At 44.9% G+C, this 16,664-nt stretch overlaps 1 protein-coding gene and 1 long non-coding RNA gene across 4 annotated transcripts; one reads left to right on the forward strand and one right to left on the reverse strand.

Annotated features, from left to right (window-relative positions):
* Positions 1-10,526: 10,526 nt before the first annotated feature.
* LOC127010963 (uncharacterized) lies at positions 10,527-11,406 on the reverse strand. The gene is made up of 2 exons (XR_007763939.1): positions 11,192-11,406; positions 10,527-10,863 (listed from the first exon to the last, which is right to left on the reverse strand). It is a non-coding gene; the product is annotated as an uncharacterized LOC127010963 (long non-coding RNA).
* A 3,097-nt stretch (positions 11,407-14,503) lies between these two features.
* LOC108029452 (uncharacterized) lies at positions 14,504-15,640 on the forward strand. Of its 3 annotated transcripts, XM_017101703.3 has the most exons (3): positions 14,504-14,842; positions 14,900-15,032; positions 15,085-15,640. In XM_017101703.3, the coding sequence occupies exons 1-3, from the start codon at positions 14,591-14,593 to the stop codon at positions 15,183-15,185; spliced, it is 486 nt and encodes a 161-aa protein (XP_016957192.1). In that variant the 5' UTR covers positions 14,504-14,590; the 3' UTR covers positions 15,186-15,640. The 3 variants fall into 3 exon arrangements, with proteins under 3 accessions (XP_016957192.1, XP_050743177.1, XP_016957194.1); XM_050887220.1 differs by lacking the exon at positions 14,900-15,032 and having other exon boundaries at positions 15,033-15,640; XM_017101705.3 differs by lacking the exon at positions 15,085-15,640 and having other exon boundaries at positions 14,931-15,009.
* The last annotated feature ends 1,024 nt before the right edge of the window (positions 15,641-16,664 follow it).

Genomic DNA, 16,664 nt, shown 5'->3' on the forward strand with positions numbered 1-16,664 from the left:
AAATGGAACCATCGGGGCAGCTGTCCACTGCGGAGTGGCTCAAAGGTCCTGCCATATTGTTGTCGCCGTTGTTGCGGCACGTAGCAGAATATATGGAAGTTGGTAGCTCGCTGGCACTGGGCCGGGGAGAACGAATAAATAAAATTCCGAACATAATTCACAACATGCCAAACTACAAGCGACAACGACAACATGTTGCATTGTTAGCGGCGCATTGTGCCAATTGTTGCTGCAACTCCTTGTTGTTGCTGCCGAGGCCGTTGGTGTTGCCATGGTATTTATGCAAATTTGTAGTGCACCACAAAGTCCACACAATGTGAGTGTTTTATTTATTTCCCTTTGCCGGCGCCCCAGTCCTCGGATTTCTGCTCTCTTGGTAAATGCTTGAAAACGGTCTCGTTGTATATACCATACTTACGGGCCCATTTTTCAGCCAATAACGAGACAGTCGTCCAGAAACAAGTACTTGCCACACATCCAAACTCTGATCTGGTCCAAACGTCAACAGTTATTCAATTTGCTTGAATCTAATAAACATGTTTGCCTATTACCGTACTAGCTCAATTTTCATGCCACATATATGTGCTAATTATGATGTTGAAATGTGTTCATGTCTTGTTAATTAAAACAAACATATCGGCGATCTGCGCAGACATTGCGGAACATTTTGTTGTTTAATTGGCAGCGATTTGGCAATCTCTTAGTTGTCAAATATTTATCTGAACTGGTGGAGGTAAGGCAAAAAACTCATTGGCACCGGGAGGCACTCAAAGATAAATGTTTAGTTTACAGCTTAAATTAGGAAATATTTCCGTTGTTACTGCTAGTTAAAAGTCAATAAAATAAAGCTATTTTTCCAAATATTTCCGCAGGGAAACAGATTTCCGCCGACGCTTTTTTGTGCCAGAAGCCCATCTGACGGAAGTGCAACATGCGGCAGCAAGTAAGGCTCTTTGACGCATGCGCAAATGGCCAAATCGGCTAAGGTGGACCTGCGCATTAGGCTGTCGTGGAGCGGCTTTTTCCGCTTTTTCGGAGGTGCCCCAACTGATTATCGGCATTACTGGCGCTGTGTCTCGTACCCTAAAATTAAGTGGAAAAATCAATCACTTTCACTAATTTTAAAGTGATTTTCCGAATGCGAGAAAAGGGGGCTGCCATGGCTCGTTATCAAGTGTTGAAACGAACGCCGAATCGAACTCGGAGCGGCGGAAAGTCGAAGAGTCGGAAAACGAGAGACCTCGACGGCCTAATGACGGGACATTTGTCGGATCGGCGCTGAAATAAAGAGATTTTTAACTCGGCCCAAATGAAATTTAAATTAAATAGTGAAATCCCCGGCGAGAATAGTATTATCAACATTAAAGTGCGGATTGATTAATTGCTGTCCCCTTCTCGTATGGGGCTTTAATTTGATTTCGGCGATGCGGCTGCTGTTGAAATGGTTTGTGGGCCGGGCGATTAATCAGACTGATAGTAAGACGACCGCGTCTGCAGTCTAACGGGCTCTTTCTCGGGGTCTCCGGCGTGGGTCTTGGGTTTCGCACGGGGAAATAATTTGCCAATCGTGAACGGAAGCGCGGCGCATGCGTCATGAGGTGGCAAGCGGTAACACTCCCAGCCTCACCTGCGCAGCGCCCCTCCACCTGAGAAGTCGTGCGTGCTGCAGGTTTAGGCCACTTTCGTGCCGGCGGATTCGGTTTCAATTTGGCCCAGACCGCTGAAAATTTCTTATTTATTCTCATGTTAATTTCCTCGTCGACGGGACTCGGTCCTGGCCGAAAACTTGCGTGACTTGATCGTTTTGGCCAGATATTATTTTGTTACATTAAAAAATAATTACCGCATTTGCCTTTGCCGTTCTTCCACCGCCCCCCCTCCCCACTATCTCTTGTTGCCCCGCGGGCTGATCTGTGTTTGATTTGCTCTACGTGGTCAAAATTGGTTCATTTTGCCGTTTAGCCATTTTGAATGTGTGGCTAATTTTTTATGGCCACTCTGCTTTGATTGCACATTCGTTTGGAACTGCTGACAGCTGACATTGGTGCTTATAATAGTAAAAAATTTATTAGCTGCACTTTTTCAGCAGCTTTCTCATTGAAGTAAGCAAAATATTTGAGAAAAAACGCAATTGATTGTAGTCAAGTACGTTTTTTAGTTCAAGACTCAAGGCATCGGAATAGTGATCTTGGGTAAGATGGGCCTTCTTATAGTTTAATTAGCCAAACTTATACAATAGGCTGTGAAAAAGTGCCATCGTTTTAGCAAGATAAAGCATCACACAGGTTTTTGCGGTATTTAAGGCCATTTTGTTTTACTTTCTGTGCATTTCTTCCCCAAAGTTCAAGATGCGTTTCAACCCTGCCATTCAGCGGTTCTCTCCGACTTGGCAGCTGCACAAAGCCACTCCAGCTACTCAAAACAAAGCATAAAATCAACTTTAGCGACAAATTTCCCATAACAACATAAACCCCAGCGCCATACATTTTGATGATTTTAATGGACAAAACTGGGCAAAATGATGGCCGCGAAACGTGTTGGAGCAGCGGACCCAGGCGGTTCTGCGGAATGTGTTGCCAGGCACCTTCTGCGTTCTCCCGACCCCGGAGCACCCGGAGTCCCCTTCTTGGACGGCAATGTGCAGGCGCGCGCCCATTTAAAATGCAGCAAGTGTCACCATTGACTGAAACGAGGCGCAATAAATATATATGTGGAGGAAGAGCTGCCTCGCCATATACAAAGTGGCAGTGGCTCTGCCGGCCTCGTTGGCCCGGCTTATACGGGCAAGGCATGCGCTGCATATTGGCAACAATGCGGCGAGAAGGAGACTTTGCATGGCCAGGGTGGCTGCAGAAGCTGTCCTCCTCCGTCTCGTCATTTAAATAACAATAAAATTTGATGACAAGCCATGTTGCAGCTCCTCCTGCATTTTCGATTTTCCTTTCCGCCTGCGCCAATGGCTGGCTGATTGGCTTTGCCACTGCCACTGCCACTGCCTTTGCCTTTGCCACTGCCCTTGCCAGCATAATAAAGACATTCGATGCCTTTTTAAGCGTTTCACTTTCGCACGTAGCCGTCGTCGTCGCAGCCAGTAAAAAGTTTGCAGCATGTCCGGCTGTAAAAATAAATATCACCGAGTTCTCCCAGCTGCTGGTGGTGCTGATGCTGCTCTGCAGCTCCCGGCTCCCGGGCGATATTGGGGAAAGTTTAACGTCGTCTAGACAGACTAAGGGCCACCCAGTGGGGGAACCACCCAAATCACCCACCCATCAGCTCCCCACCCTACCCCATTCAAGGGGCCACCGCCAGCCACGCTTTCCATTTCATTAGACAATGCCAACTTTTAATTAAGAAATCGTGCTCTTCGACTCCTCGATATTGAGCTGCAATCTGTAGGAAAACAACTGCAAAGTTTAGCAAAAACACAGAAGGAAATCGACAGAGTTGCAATTAATCGCTGAGCTGGATGGCGAAATTCTTTGTGTTTACTTTTAGTTGGGGCAAGATAATTGCCTCTACCGTTGGGCGATCTCATAGTATGACTTACGAAACAGTACCTATAATATGATGACTAATTTCTGCTTTATATGGGGATGGCTCATGTAAATAATTATAACAATTGTTCACGGTATTTATGAATGAATTTGGTTCCTAGCATTCGAAGATTCTCGTGGCTCACAGCTTACACCCGTGCTTAACGAGATTTTCCACCTCAAGATATGCCAAACTTAATATGCATTTCCCTGCAAAAGCGTTGGCTTTGTCTCTGCAAATCGCATCCAGCATTCATTGTGCTTTACGAGCTTGTTGGTGCTGGCTCCCACTCCCTGAATCTCCATCTGCATTCTACAGGCTGAGTTCTGCATTCTGCACTCTGCCTGCCAGCTGAAATGTCGAACTGTTCTATATGCCACACGGTTTCTCCTGGGGGAACGCTTCGGCTCTGGGGCAGTGGCAACGGCTCCGGCTCCTCAATGGCTGACAAATGCGACTGAGTGTGAGTGTGAACAAAATGCACAGCGTCGTTAGAGGATGCAAACAAGTTTCGTATCTTTTCCTACACAGGAAAACAAATAAAGCTCTTTGGAGAAGTGTTTATTGAACAACGCAGTCTAGCGGATTTCGAAAACTAAGCCGAAGATATTATGTGAACAGAAGTAGGAGCTTTTGATAAAATAATAATCCCACGCCCTATTTTCAAATTTTCGTGCTACGGTATGGTCTCTTAATGATAATTATTTAATTTAATACGCTTTAAATATATAGAAGCTAAAATACCTTATCAAAATGCATTAAACTATCTGTTATTAGAATGTATATATTTATTAAATATCTTTCCCTGAACAGAAAAATCAGTCACCTGATCCACAAAATTTGCTAGGTAGGCTAAGTACATATGAAGATATGTACAAGAAGATATGTTGCAGTATCTTGCAAACTGTAGCACTTTAAGAAGCTCTTTTAACCCCCCACGGGTCTATGCCACGTTTTTCTCTGTGTATCTTGATGCTGTCACCGCCGAGGACTGTTGTATCTGTTGCTGTTCCAGTTGGTGCTGTCGTGGCCGGGGTCCGTAGTGTTTTTCAGTGTTGCTGCATCGCCGACGCTTTGTTTGAAATGTTGCTGACAAACCACTTGAAGTTTTTCCAGCTTCTACGCTCGTTCGGGCCGTGTTTTTCCAGCCCGCGCTGACGTATTTCATAAGAAAGGCAAGTGACAAGTCGCTTTCCACTTTACACAGTTGCCGAAATTATGCCGCCCAGACTCGGCTCGCCGTGGAAATGTAGAGATGGAGAGATGTAGAAATGGAGGAGCGGAGAAATAGAGAAAAGGTTAAAGTGTAAGTGGGGGAAAAACAAATTGTTGGCCATCCCAGACAGACTGGCTGTCAGAAGAGCCCCGGCTCCCCGAATGCCCCTCGATCATCCGGATGGCCGTTCACACTTGGACAAGTGTCGAAAACTGGCCTACTCGGCGGCCCCACAATTTTCCATACCCGTTCGCTTTTTCATTTTTACCCGGCCTTCAAACAAAAGAACAGAACTTCGCGTGGTGTGCGAGATGCGATGATGGGATGGAATGGTGGAAAGTCTGGTTCTGCTCGGCGTCTTTCTTTTTGTCGGTACACTTCCACGAAAATTATTTCGAGTGCCCGCCCGGCCTGACAGCTGTGCTTCTCGGCCCGTCCGCTTTTTATTTCACTTCAAGTTTTTCCCCATCATCGCCGCCGCTGCCTTTATGGCGATTTGCCGCCCCGGCCAGGGAAATTCTTGGGAAAATATGCACATTCAAAGCGGTTTTCTGGTGCCCGCGGTAGTGCCCGCATTGCCTTTCCAGCGAAAGTGCGTGGAGCCATCTATATGGCCACGGCTCCTTCGATCTGGGGGCTCTCTCACGCACGCTTTCTAATCAATTATATCGCACTTATATGCAAATTTCGCGCCAGCCAGCAAACAGCAAACAAACAAATAAATCAATTCCATTCCATTCAATTCAATTCGATTTCAATAAGGCTGCGCCGAGACCCGGGGCACAATGAACCAATTTGAAAATCACCTTTCTCGCCTGCAAATTGCTTTGTCAGCTTCCCCCGGCCGTTCACTCATCCATCGCCTTTTGCCAATGGAAGCCGGCGAAGCCGCTGAAGTGTTTCGCTTTCTGCCTAGTTAACAGCTTTTTTAGCCCTCTCGATTGCTGAATGGCTGTTCTTGGCGCAGAAATACGGTTGAGAACGAGCCCCTGGCTAGAAAAAGCACGCACAAGCTGCTCGAAAAGCGCAAAATTTCACATTGAGGTGAAAAGTTGGCGAATATCAAATTTCAAAAGTGAGCAATTCGGAAAACGGAAGTGGACAAATGCGACGAGCTATTGCGCTATCATTAATTTCACACTGCTTAATGTGGAGTTTAAACAATTTTTGATAAGGAGTTTTTACCTTAAACAATAGTGAATGTTGTTCCGCAAATAATATTTCTATAAGAAGCTTAGTACGCTTTAAAAATAAATAATAAATGTGTCAACAATCCACAAAAGGATGTGAGTTTAGAAGCTACTCAACTGACACACAATCATGTTTTCTGTCCGCCTTATTGAACATTTGATTCGAAATGATTTTAAATCCGACGGCTTAAAGTCTTGAAGTATTTTGAATTGAAAATAATAATGGCAATGGCCTTTGTTTGTGGCACATCCCATTGTGCCGAGTCCGCAGACTTGTCAAATAGTGTGGGCAAAGTTATACATTCTGACATGCGTGTCACGGAATAATCATTTCAATTTGAACAATCGAATTTGGATGCCATTACTCATCGATTGTGTGCACTTCTTGGCAACTTTCGTTGAGTCACTTGCGAACGGCCCAGCGAAATCCATATGCCCGCCTGCTCGGCTGCTGGCTTTGCATATAAATAAGTGCCTTATCATTAAATTTCAATTAAATGTCAGAAATAAAACAAAAATGTTTTGACGCCAAATCGACTTTTCGGAAATTGTGTTTCGGGCCCGCTCTTGCCGTCGCCCGGGTCTCATGTTCCCAGCCTCGAAGCAGACCGAATTTCTTATTTATCCCCATTTTGCATGCTCGACAATTGTAGACACCGTGGGGCGATGACAAAAACAAGCAATCGCTGTTCCATTCAGTGCCGCAGATTTCCTTGGCTCTCGAAATCCGAAAACAAATTTTTGGCGCGTGTGTCTGAGCCCCGAGAGCTGCAGACTTCTTTTTTGTTGTGCTGCAACACGAGGCCCCTTCATTGATGTTCAACAATTTAAATATGCTGCAGCGCCGGTGTGAGTGTTTTTTCGCCGCATTTGTACATTTTTGATAGACAACCGGACAGATATGTAAGCCGGGCGCTGAATTTGATCTCTCGCGTTTTGGCACGAACTGTAATTGAAAATTTCGGATGTACGAGTGTGTTTCGAGGAAGCAGCTGCAAAGGCATCAGCAACCAGCAAACTTGACACTCGAAACACTTGGCTTCGGCTTTGGCTTTTCACGGATAGCTGCTGGGCCGGGGCAAAGCCTCAACTTTCTTGTCCGGTTACGTGAAATTTCAAATGTCATAATTTCTGACAGCTTGATAGTCGTACAAACACACGCGCTCCCACCGGCACTCAGTTTCGGTTTTCGGTTTTGGGGTTTTCGGCTGTGGGCTAAGCCAGGTGGACCAGAGTTTTGGCCTGAGCCGTAACCAAAAAGTGGCCGACGAACCAGCAAAGTGACACGTTGAATCACTGTGGTCCAATGGTTGAAGTTGCGCAATTTAAATGGAAAATCATACGGAACTTTAATGCATGATTGGGAAAGAGTGCTCGCTTTAAAACATTACATATGAGTAAAAAGTTTTCGCCACCTAAGACTCTCACTATTTCCCTTAACTTTTCGCCTTGAAACCCACTGTCCTCAATTCTTTGGCTTCATTTGGTTTGCCAAAGCCGCTAAGAAGTACGTAAGTGTTTCCCTAAGCCGTCTTAGGCCAACTATTGTGTTGGCCTTTTTCAGCCAGAGTAAGCCCACATATTGATTTGCTGGTCTAGAGGCGGTGTCAAGCCTTTTGACCTTTCGGACCACACACAATCGCTGGGTTGTAACTTCGCTGTAATGTTGCATAACATGTAAATTCTGCTCGTGTTTTTCAGGGGTCCCGACTACAAAGTTAGTCTCGTTTTAGGACAGTTCTCAGAAGCAGGGAGTAACCAATTAGGCATTAGCCAGGGTTTTACACGTTTTCTAGTTGCTCGGAGGACAGCTGTGCGCTTTTTGTTACATTTGAGACGAGAAAACACGACAAGTCGTTTAAAGAACTCGCTTCTCTCGCCAGCAACAGGTAAAAGGTAAGAGGCCCCCGCCCGGTGTTAAGAAAATGAGTTCGAAGGGGCGAGAGTAACAGATCTTGGGGCTCGTCAGGCTGACATTGACGAAGTGGTTCTTCGAATGAAATTGTCATAATTTTTTCGGGTTTTCTACATGTCTTTTGATGCATACAAAGCGTTAATGTTGCCCACTTTGTCATACTTTGGCTTCAAGCCCCACAATTGAACAATTGATAAAAGCCACGACAAACCGAACAGTCTTATACCGAACCTCTTTTTACTAGGGCCAATGAACTAACGGGGATCTGTGAGTTTCCAAAAAGAGCAATTGGTACCTTACTTCGATGACTCAACCTGTGACTTCGGATCAGAGCTTTTGGCTATAAGCAGTACAAACTTTTGTAAAATAAAAAAAAATTAAAAATTCATACTTTTCTTACAAGTTATTTTATTTATTCATGCCCAGCACTAACCCAGGACAAGCAGCTACTTTTTAAAAATCTGAAAGCCACTGACTACCTTAAGCACCTATCAGCAGAAAATATAACAACAATCATAAACTTCCTTAAAAAAACAAATTTGAATAATCTAATCTTAAATCAAAATGTAAAATATCACTAAATTAAGTCCAATAATACGTAGTCGAAGGCCCCGCAGCTACAACTACAATCCCCTATGTTAGTCTTAGTTTTTAACAACTTTACTATCATCTTTAATAAATAAATAAATAAATATTTTATTTATATTTTTTCTAGAAGGAAGAAATAAAAGGTATCTTTGCAATCACCTCACAGATTAATTTATGTTGCACAGACTTTATCTGAATAATATACTTCGTACAGTTTACCTACCCTGAGTAGGAAGGTAATATCCAAGAGTCGGGTCATCTGCTAAAGACCTTTAGTGGAGCACGTCCGAGGGCACTATTATTCCCGCTATCGGTGACATCTGGCCAGAGCTGGATCCGTGAGAACCGGCGAGACGGCTGGGATGTGCGCGCTTTACGAGCACTCGTCTAATGAGGCGAAGGAACTTCCACACACTCGCTGCGGTTGACACTGACCGCAGATCTGTATCTCGATATTTAGGTTGCCTTACAAATAAAAGCCCGCCAGCAGCGACGACGGGCACTCGGAGGGAAAATAAATCAAAAGATGCGAAAACGGGCTGAAAGCCCTAAGAGCCGACACTTTAGGCCTCGGTGGAAAGCTCGGAAAAGGCATCGCCAGATCCGAGCCAAATGATAAATGCTCGCTCTGTGTATCAAGTGTGAATTTTAAGTGAAAATGCTACATGACGGAAAATGTTTTATGCGCAATGCGCCAGAGTTGCTCTAAAACGACGGCTTTTATGTGGATTACGTGGGCCGAGGTAGAATCAGGCTTCAAATATGCCAATAAATGATTTTAATTACGTCAGGTCGCACGGTCGGTCCATCAAACGGCTCATGGAACTCTCCACAGATGTGCCCAAGCCGTTGTTCTTTGGGCCAAGTTCAAACAGAAAACAGAGTTCTTTTATGGCCAAGGAAATGCGCCTGGGCCATAAAAGCCAGAAACATAAAACAAAACTCCGACAGAAGCGAGCCCAAAAGAGTTGAGGAGTAGCAGCAAGTAAAAAGAAGTAGAATTATGTTTAAATATTTGCCGCTTAGTTAAATTCCATATAATTCCCAACCGATAGAGTCGCCGACTGGAGACCGCCGGGACATCGTAAAGAGTGCGAACTGTAAATCATGACAGATTTTATTGGCCTACCTGCCCGAAACCATCCCACTGCGGCCCATCCCCGGCATCCTGCTACCTGGCTTAGTACGGAAATGCGTTGCCCGTCTAAGTAGACCGCGCTCCAGAAATAGAACTTCGGATTCGTATTTATTGGCCGGTTTAATTGCCCGCACCGCCAAATGGTTTAGGCCAACGCCTTGACACGAATCGTCGACCAGCTCCGGCGGGGGCCTTCCATAAATCTGTGCAATAATTGGTTATGAAATCGTTCAGTGCAGCTCCCAAAGCTGCGAGCTGGCAGCTCCGAGCTCAGCTCGGGCATTAGAAGGGGCTTATTTATCGGCGAATTTATGGTGTTCTGTGGGCCGTTCAATTTACGATCCGGATTAAGTCCAACGCCCTGGGTCACAAGACCGTTTAGCCGGCGAAATCTGCCCCGTTTCAGAGAGCACGGCCCGTTACGGTATTAATTACCCGCCATTAGCAGCATCACTCAACGTGCAGCACATGCAGCTGAGGAAAAGTCCAAGCTATGTGTAACCCATACGTCAATGCCGCCAAATCCACTTGTCAGTAGGAACACAAACGTGAGAATCGTTCGAGGGAAAAACAGACGGACTTAAAGTGAAACAAAAACCGAACAAAAGCAAACGGCAAACAGATCGGGCAGCTAGAAAATATTGTCAGGCAACACTTTTTTAACCCCGTAGGTGTATATATCTATCTCTCGGATGCATCTGCATCTGCAGCGTGCACTGCAGCTTTTGCTTTCCCGCCGGAGATTTGTGGCCGGGACACCTGCGTCATTTGAGGGCCGCTTGTCGTTGTGTCGGCAAAAGACTTTTTTATGCTAAATACCGGCGCAGTTTATATTGATGACGATCCGAAACACAATGTGTTGTACCCCGATGCACCCATCCATCTATATGCACACATATATAAACGTGTGCTAAGTATATCTCACTCTCCAGAGAAACAACGAAATGTGTGACAAAACACCACAAGGAATTTTAATCCCAAAATGATTGATAATCATTTGCACGAGCGCAGTTGAAAGAGAAAAAGCTCTATCACGTTCCATTTGCCTAGGTGTAAAGTCCATGGGGTATTATCAGCACCGCCCAACATCGTCTTCATCGCCGTCATCATCTTCATCAGCCTCATCATCGCCTTCGCCAGCGTCATCATCTCGACCGGGCTTTGTTTGCTGCTAATGTTTGCACTTAATTCACCAGACAATGGGACTCGGGAGTGGCGGAGGAAAGCATTTTCCTCTGGCTTTTACCCGGGACAAAATGGGCGAGGGCTGGAGGGATTGTGCCTGCCAGGGCGAAAAGTCTAAATTATGTCGTTGCCGCCTGACTGTTGCATAGGAAAATGCATCATTTTGTGAGCTTAAGAAAAGACGATGCGCTTTTTGTGAATGGGCAAATGGAGCACTGGGAAAAAATAGTCGACGAGTTCGTAAAAAATGCTTTGAAGACAAAATCTATTAGGTCAGCTAGCTGAATTTATATTTAGAAATTTGGGAAATCTTTTTAAAATACTATGTACACTCTTTACTTAATGTATATCAAGCTGTTAGGAATTGGTTCACAATTTTAATAAAAATTTGTACAGTTCCTATACCCAGTTCAGAAAATATTTACCATCCTAGACTCAAGTTAACCAATCCATTGTTTGTATTCTCCGAAACGCAGCTGTTTTATTTTCATACCAAATCATTAGTTTGGGGCTCACACCTTTTCTGTGGAGCGGATAATTTCCAACACCTCTAACTATTTAACCTGTGACAAATTTCCCTCCGCTCACTTCGACTTCACGATGAGTTGAAAATGTGACAAAAGCTGATTTAAGTCATAATTTATCATCATAGGCTGGATTAGTGCGATGAATTTAACAAACGTTTATTTTTAACACGTTGCGACATTGACAATGCCAGCAGGTTGAAGCGAGGCCTCTGGCTAATGTTTAAATTTATTGACTATCAAATGGTGGATGCATTGTGTCTGCCGAGCCTACTGCATTAGTTTGTGCCACTTTCCAAGTCATAACCGGCTGAAAGGTGGGATTATGGCCCCGCTGAGGGGATACTCTATTGGAGATTAAGTGATATAGGCTCCCAGAAATATGCATGAATATCGCTTTCCTGCTTAAGGCCAGAGCTAAGAGAACAGGACGCCTTGGCCCAAAGCACGCCTCTTTGACGAATCAACCACGCCCAAAGCAACAAAGTTGGCCGTGGCCTAAGTGTTTGTAATTGTTATTGCTGACTCGTTGCTGTTATTGAAAACTCGTTCTTTCGCTTCGGCCTGCAAGCGCGAACTTTATGGCTACACCTACCCATCGAGCCATGAAGCCATCGAGCCATCCGGAAAGCAACGGCAGATGATCATCTCGAGCCCCTCGACACCGCCATGCATCGGGTTCTAGCGGTAAATAAAGTTTTGGCCAACCAGCCGCGCCCACCAAACGGCGGCCAGGACCACCTAATGAAAGGTGGCCAGTGAGCCAGCGAAAACCCCTGGATCGCCTTTTCTGGGTGCAGTACAAGTTCGATATTAAGAAATTACAAGACAACGACAACCGAAATCTGGCCCCACGCATTATGCGGAAATTAATTTGCGCGTTCGGCTCGGCAAATTTAATTCAATTTTTTTAACAGCTCTGGCCAACGCGGGATAACACGCCCCGAAACGAAAGTTGACCCACTGGGGGATCGGGCCTCGGATTTTATAAACCTACTCTCGGCGAGTACGAATTAAGACATAATAAAGCTGTCCCTCGGTCGAGGCCTCCTTTTGGCCCATCCGTCAAGATTGCTCCTCTGGCTGTGCTGGGCGTGTAATTCACTCCAAACACCTTCGAGTTCGAAGACCCGCGGTCTGACAAGCACCCAGACTCGACTTGACAAGACTCTCCCGGCTTAAACGCTCTTTTTGGGGGTAATTTCTGGCCGACACCAAGTATCTGGGCCGAGTAAGCGGACGGGGATGGGGATGTGTGGTGCTGGTGCCTGCTTGACAAACGAGTGTCATTTATCAAAATGTGACACTATTTGCGCCAAGTCATGTGTTAACTGCACTTTATTTTATTGTTATACCCTGTGTGGGTTGTCGGTGAGTCTTGGCGTCCTCAGCACTTGGCCCGCAGGACTCCGGCTTTCTCAGTTTCAATCGCAGACTTTGGCAATCGGCTCCTCGAGTGCTCTCATAAAATATATATCATAATTGAGGGTTATGTTGTTTTCTTTTCGCTCTTTTCGGGAATAAGCCAACAAGTATGGCCATCGACTTGGCCACCAGGATGAGAAATGGCCAGATTGAGATATGGCCGTGTGAGGGAGAGCAGGACTGACTGCCACCCGCGGGCCATGTTCCTTCTCCCAGATTCCGAAAACTGTTTCGGGATAAGAACTGTTGCCAAACTTATATCCACATGTGATTCCCGAATATATATCAACCGAATAAGTCTTATCTGCAGAGAGAAAACTTTGCCAGATACCTCAATGTCCCAGGGAAACGTTTGCCGGCATAAACTTTAATTGAGGAATTTTCGGCTGTATCCCCGGCATAAAAGAAGTAATTTTTTCCTTTCCAATTTGTGCTTTTTGGGCGCGACCGGCATTTAATGCCAATACTATAAACATTATGATTATGTGGCCCGTACCCGAGCGCAGTTATACATTTTGCGCGTCCGCGCTCTTAAATGTTATTTTTACCAAAGAAAAATTTAGGTACGTAAAAACGCAGCGAAAAAAGCCAAAAACCAAAGAGCGAAAAGTAATTTCTTGCACGACATTAATTTCTTTTAAATTACGCATAATTGAAGTACGGGCACTCGAAGTTGATCGATGGCCGAATGGAGTCGTGGAGTACTCGAAACGAGTTATGCCCCCGATGGTTTCTGAGGTGCGGTACCCAGCCCCGCCCCTTCCGCCGCCTCTCGTTGATCGGAGAGAAATTACGAAAATATCGCTCTGCCATAATAATATGAGTTCAGCTCTTTCCATATGGGGCCAAGTTCTTGGGACCAGCAGGTCGACATTGACATTCGAATTGGACACCTGACAGCAGAGTATCAAAGTCACTCGGCGACTTTGTCGTAATTCGACGATTTCTTCTATTCCCATTGAGCCTTGGCTCTATTTGAAATTTGATTTGATTTTGGTTCACCCATCGCTGAGCGCTCTTTGTGCTCGTGGGCTGACCTGTCAGTCAGTATGAAATTTCATATTGTTGTCGACGGGGCCTCAGCGGTATTTAGTTTATATTTGGGCCTGCTCTGGGGCCGGGGGCTTCGTTGGCGCGATAAGCGGATTTTTTATTACATCAGTTTAGTGTCACATTAGCGCTGTGCCCAAGTGCGCCCATGCATTTGACTCTGATCTCTGTGGGGGCGACAGATTTGTATATCGGAGCCTTTGAATGGCTGTATATATTTTACGGCCACAACTCACGCCGCTCAACAAGTTCTTCCGCGAGCCCAATCTCAATCTGCATCAGGATCTGGGCCCTGCCTGCAGCTCTTGGCCACACGTACGAAAAAGCATCCATATCCACATCCACATCCCAGCAAAAGCGAGTCCAATCACATAAAATCTTTCAGCGAAAAGCACGGGGAACTTATGAATTTCTTAATTTTTGCAAAACTCACTCGCAACGAGGAGTTGCCCTGGTCTTTTTTATGGCATTTCGCTCTGCCGCGATGCTATCAGTGGGTTTTCGTTTCAGGTTCGGTCTTTAAACTGTCTCGAATCCAGTGGTCGGTGGGTCGATTCACCGCATGAATCACAAGCCAGTTAAAAACGAATTCCTAAATGTTCGCTTACTTGCCGGGTCAACGTGTTTGGCACTTGTAACCTAATTTTATTCCCCGAAAATAATAATAATCAGCACGAGGAATCGAAAAAAGCAGTAAATCAATTGGGATAAAGAGAAACAGTAAGCCAAGCCCTACATTTTTAATAACTCTGTACTAATGTTTGAACAACACATACTTGGACATGGGGCTTAGCATGAAGTATCAGAATTCATGAGAACAAAAAAATGGTTAGACTTGAGTCCTGTTGCTACTTCTGCGGCCTGCGCACCGGATGCATTATAAGTGCCCTGTGGCTACTCCTATATTACGGACTCCTCGCATACTTCATGTATTACCAAATGATTCACACCCAGAGGGCCACAGTAATTCTAGAATCCCGCGAGTTCGAAAAGGAAACTATTGGATTTTGGGTGCTGGGCATTGCATTTATCGCGATGGCTTGCACTACTCTTCTTTTGGTCTACGCGACCATCATGGTAACTATATTTGGTCAAATACTGAACATTTCTGAACATACTCTATGTAAAATGCAGAAGACATACGTGTTTCTGCTACTGTTTTTAGTGGCACAGTTGGTTCCCATTTCAGTTGAATTATACTACTTGTTGATAGCTATTGTTTATGGTATTACATTGGAAAGTTTTGTGATATACCTCGCACCCTTAGGTAGGTACATTTTATATTGATATTTATTGTCTAACTAAGCATGTTGTGTCAGTGCTTTTGTTCTACATCGATCTGGTGGTGTATTCCTATTTTCATGAGTTGAGAAGTCTTAAGAGGATGAAATCTGTCTCTGAAATAAATATAGAATATTAAAATGGTTTCGCGCATGACGTTTAGAAATACTTCTTGTACGATTTGGGATCACATGCCACTCTTTCCAGTGGAGCACACAAAGACAGCGATAAGGTTGGATGGGATGACTTGGGACCAGGAAAACATGTCAAGAAGCAAAAACAAAAATGATTTATCATAATGGGAGTTGGAGTCTGAGCCGGGGCCCAATTCGGAATTGGAATTGGAGTTGGAGTCTGAGCTCCCAGCGGCGTTGCCTAAACGGGCGATAACGGCCAAAGCCAAGACCAGACGACGATGAGGACGGCTTGCGGCCGGTGATGGCGACGAACGAGGAGATATCGGGCCCAGAACGGTGCGTCTGGATGTCAACTCTTCATATAAAAATTAACGAAATATAAATTAAAAAATATGCCCTACCTCTGGCCGGGCGATGAAATAAAAACCAGAAATATTCGTTTCGGCTGCGCTCGTTCTGTGGACGCCTTTGGTTTTGTTCCCTTTCTCGGCTGGCGATTTACGAGTATGTCCCTTCTGGTTTCGAGTTACGCCTGCGCGACAATGTTGCTGGCACACTGAAAGAAAAATTTACTGGATGATAAAGATCAAAATATGAAAGAATTTTAATTTGGTTAAATAGATGTTTAGTATAGAGGACAAATTAACTTTACATACGAAAACATTCTTAGGTCATATTAAAATTTTAAAATAATGATTACAAAATTATTTTTCGATAAAAAATCCTTTGTACAAAATTAAAAATGTGTAAAAATCTTATTATTATTAATCATACAAAATAATATTTCAAGTTTACATTTTTTTATCACGGCCTCTTAAAACAAAATAGAGTCAAATATCCCTCAGTGAAGAACCCAAAAACCGACTTCAGGAATTATGAATTGGCCGCTGTCCGTCGCCTTATCGGCGGAATGCATCGCTGCGTTTAAGGCTTTATCTATGGGCCAGTGAATTTTTATCTAATGGAGGCAGCTTCTACCCATTGATTGGGGTCCCGTTGGGGCTCCGATTTCGTTTCTGACTTATGACAGGGTCGCATCGGCTCAGCCTTGCGCTCTGATAGCTTCATAAGCCGCGATAAGGCCGAATCCGAGCTCGAATCCGACCGCGCTAATTGCTAGCAAAACTCCAGGCGCCAGCAGAATCAAGGGATTGGCTCTGACAGATCTCAGGTGCCACAGCAGTATTTCGCATTTCGTATCACCTGCGTGTTATCGCCAGACAAATGCATTTTGCAAATTATTAACATATGTGGCGGCTGTTACACGGCGGGGCCAACACCGAGCAACAACCGGCAGCGGCAACAAGCATGTGCAGATACAGATACAGATACATTTGTATCTGACGCCAGTGGGTAGGAAGCCGGCTGGGGTCTCGCTGCTCTGGCTGCGGCTAATTGATGTCGGTGCACAAAACTTGATTTATTTCTATTAATAAAGCCCCCATGCAAACGGTAGTTGGTCGAGCGAGCGAGGGAGCGGG

Source organism: Drosophila biarmipes, chromosome 2R (genome assembly GCF_025231255.1).
Source record: "Drosophila biarmipes strain raj3 chromosome 2R, RU_DBia_V1.1, whole genome shotgun sequence".
Classification (NCBI taxonomy): domain Eukaryota; kingdom Metazoa; phylum Arthropoda; class Insecta; order Diptera; family Drosophilidae; genus Drosophila; species Drosophila biarmipes.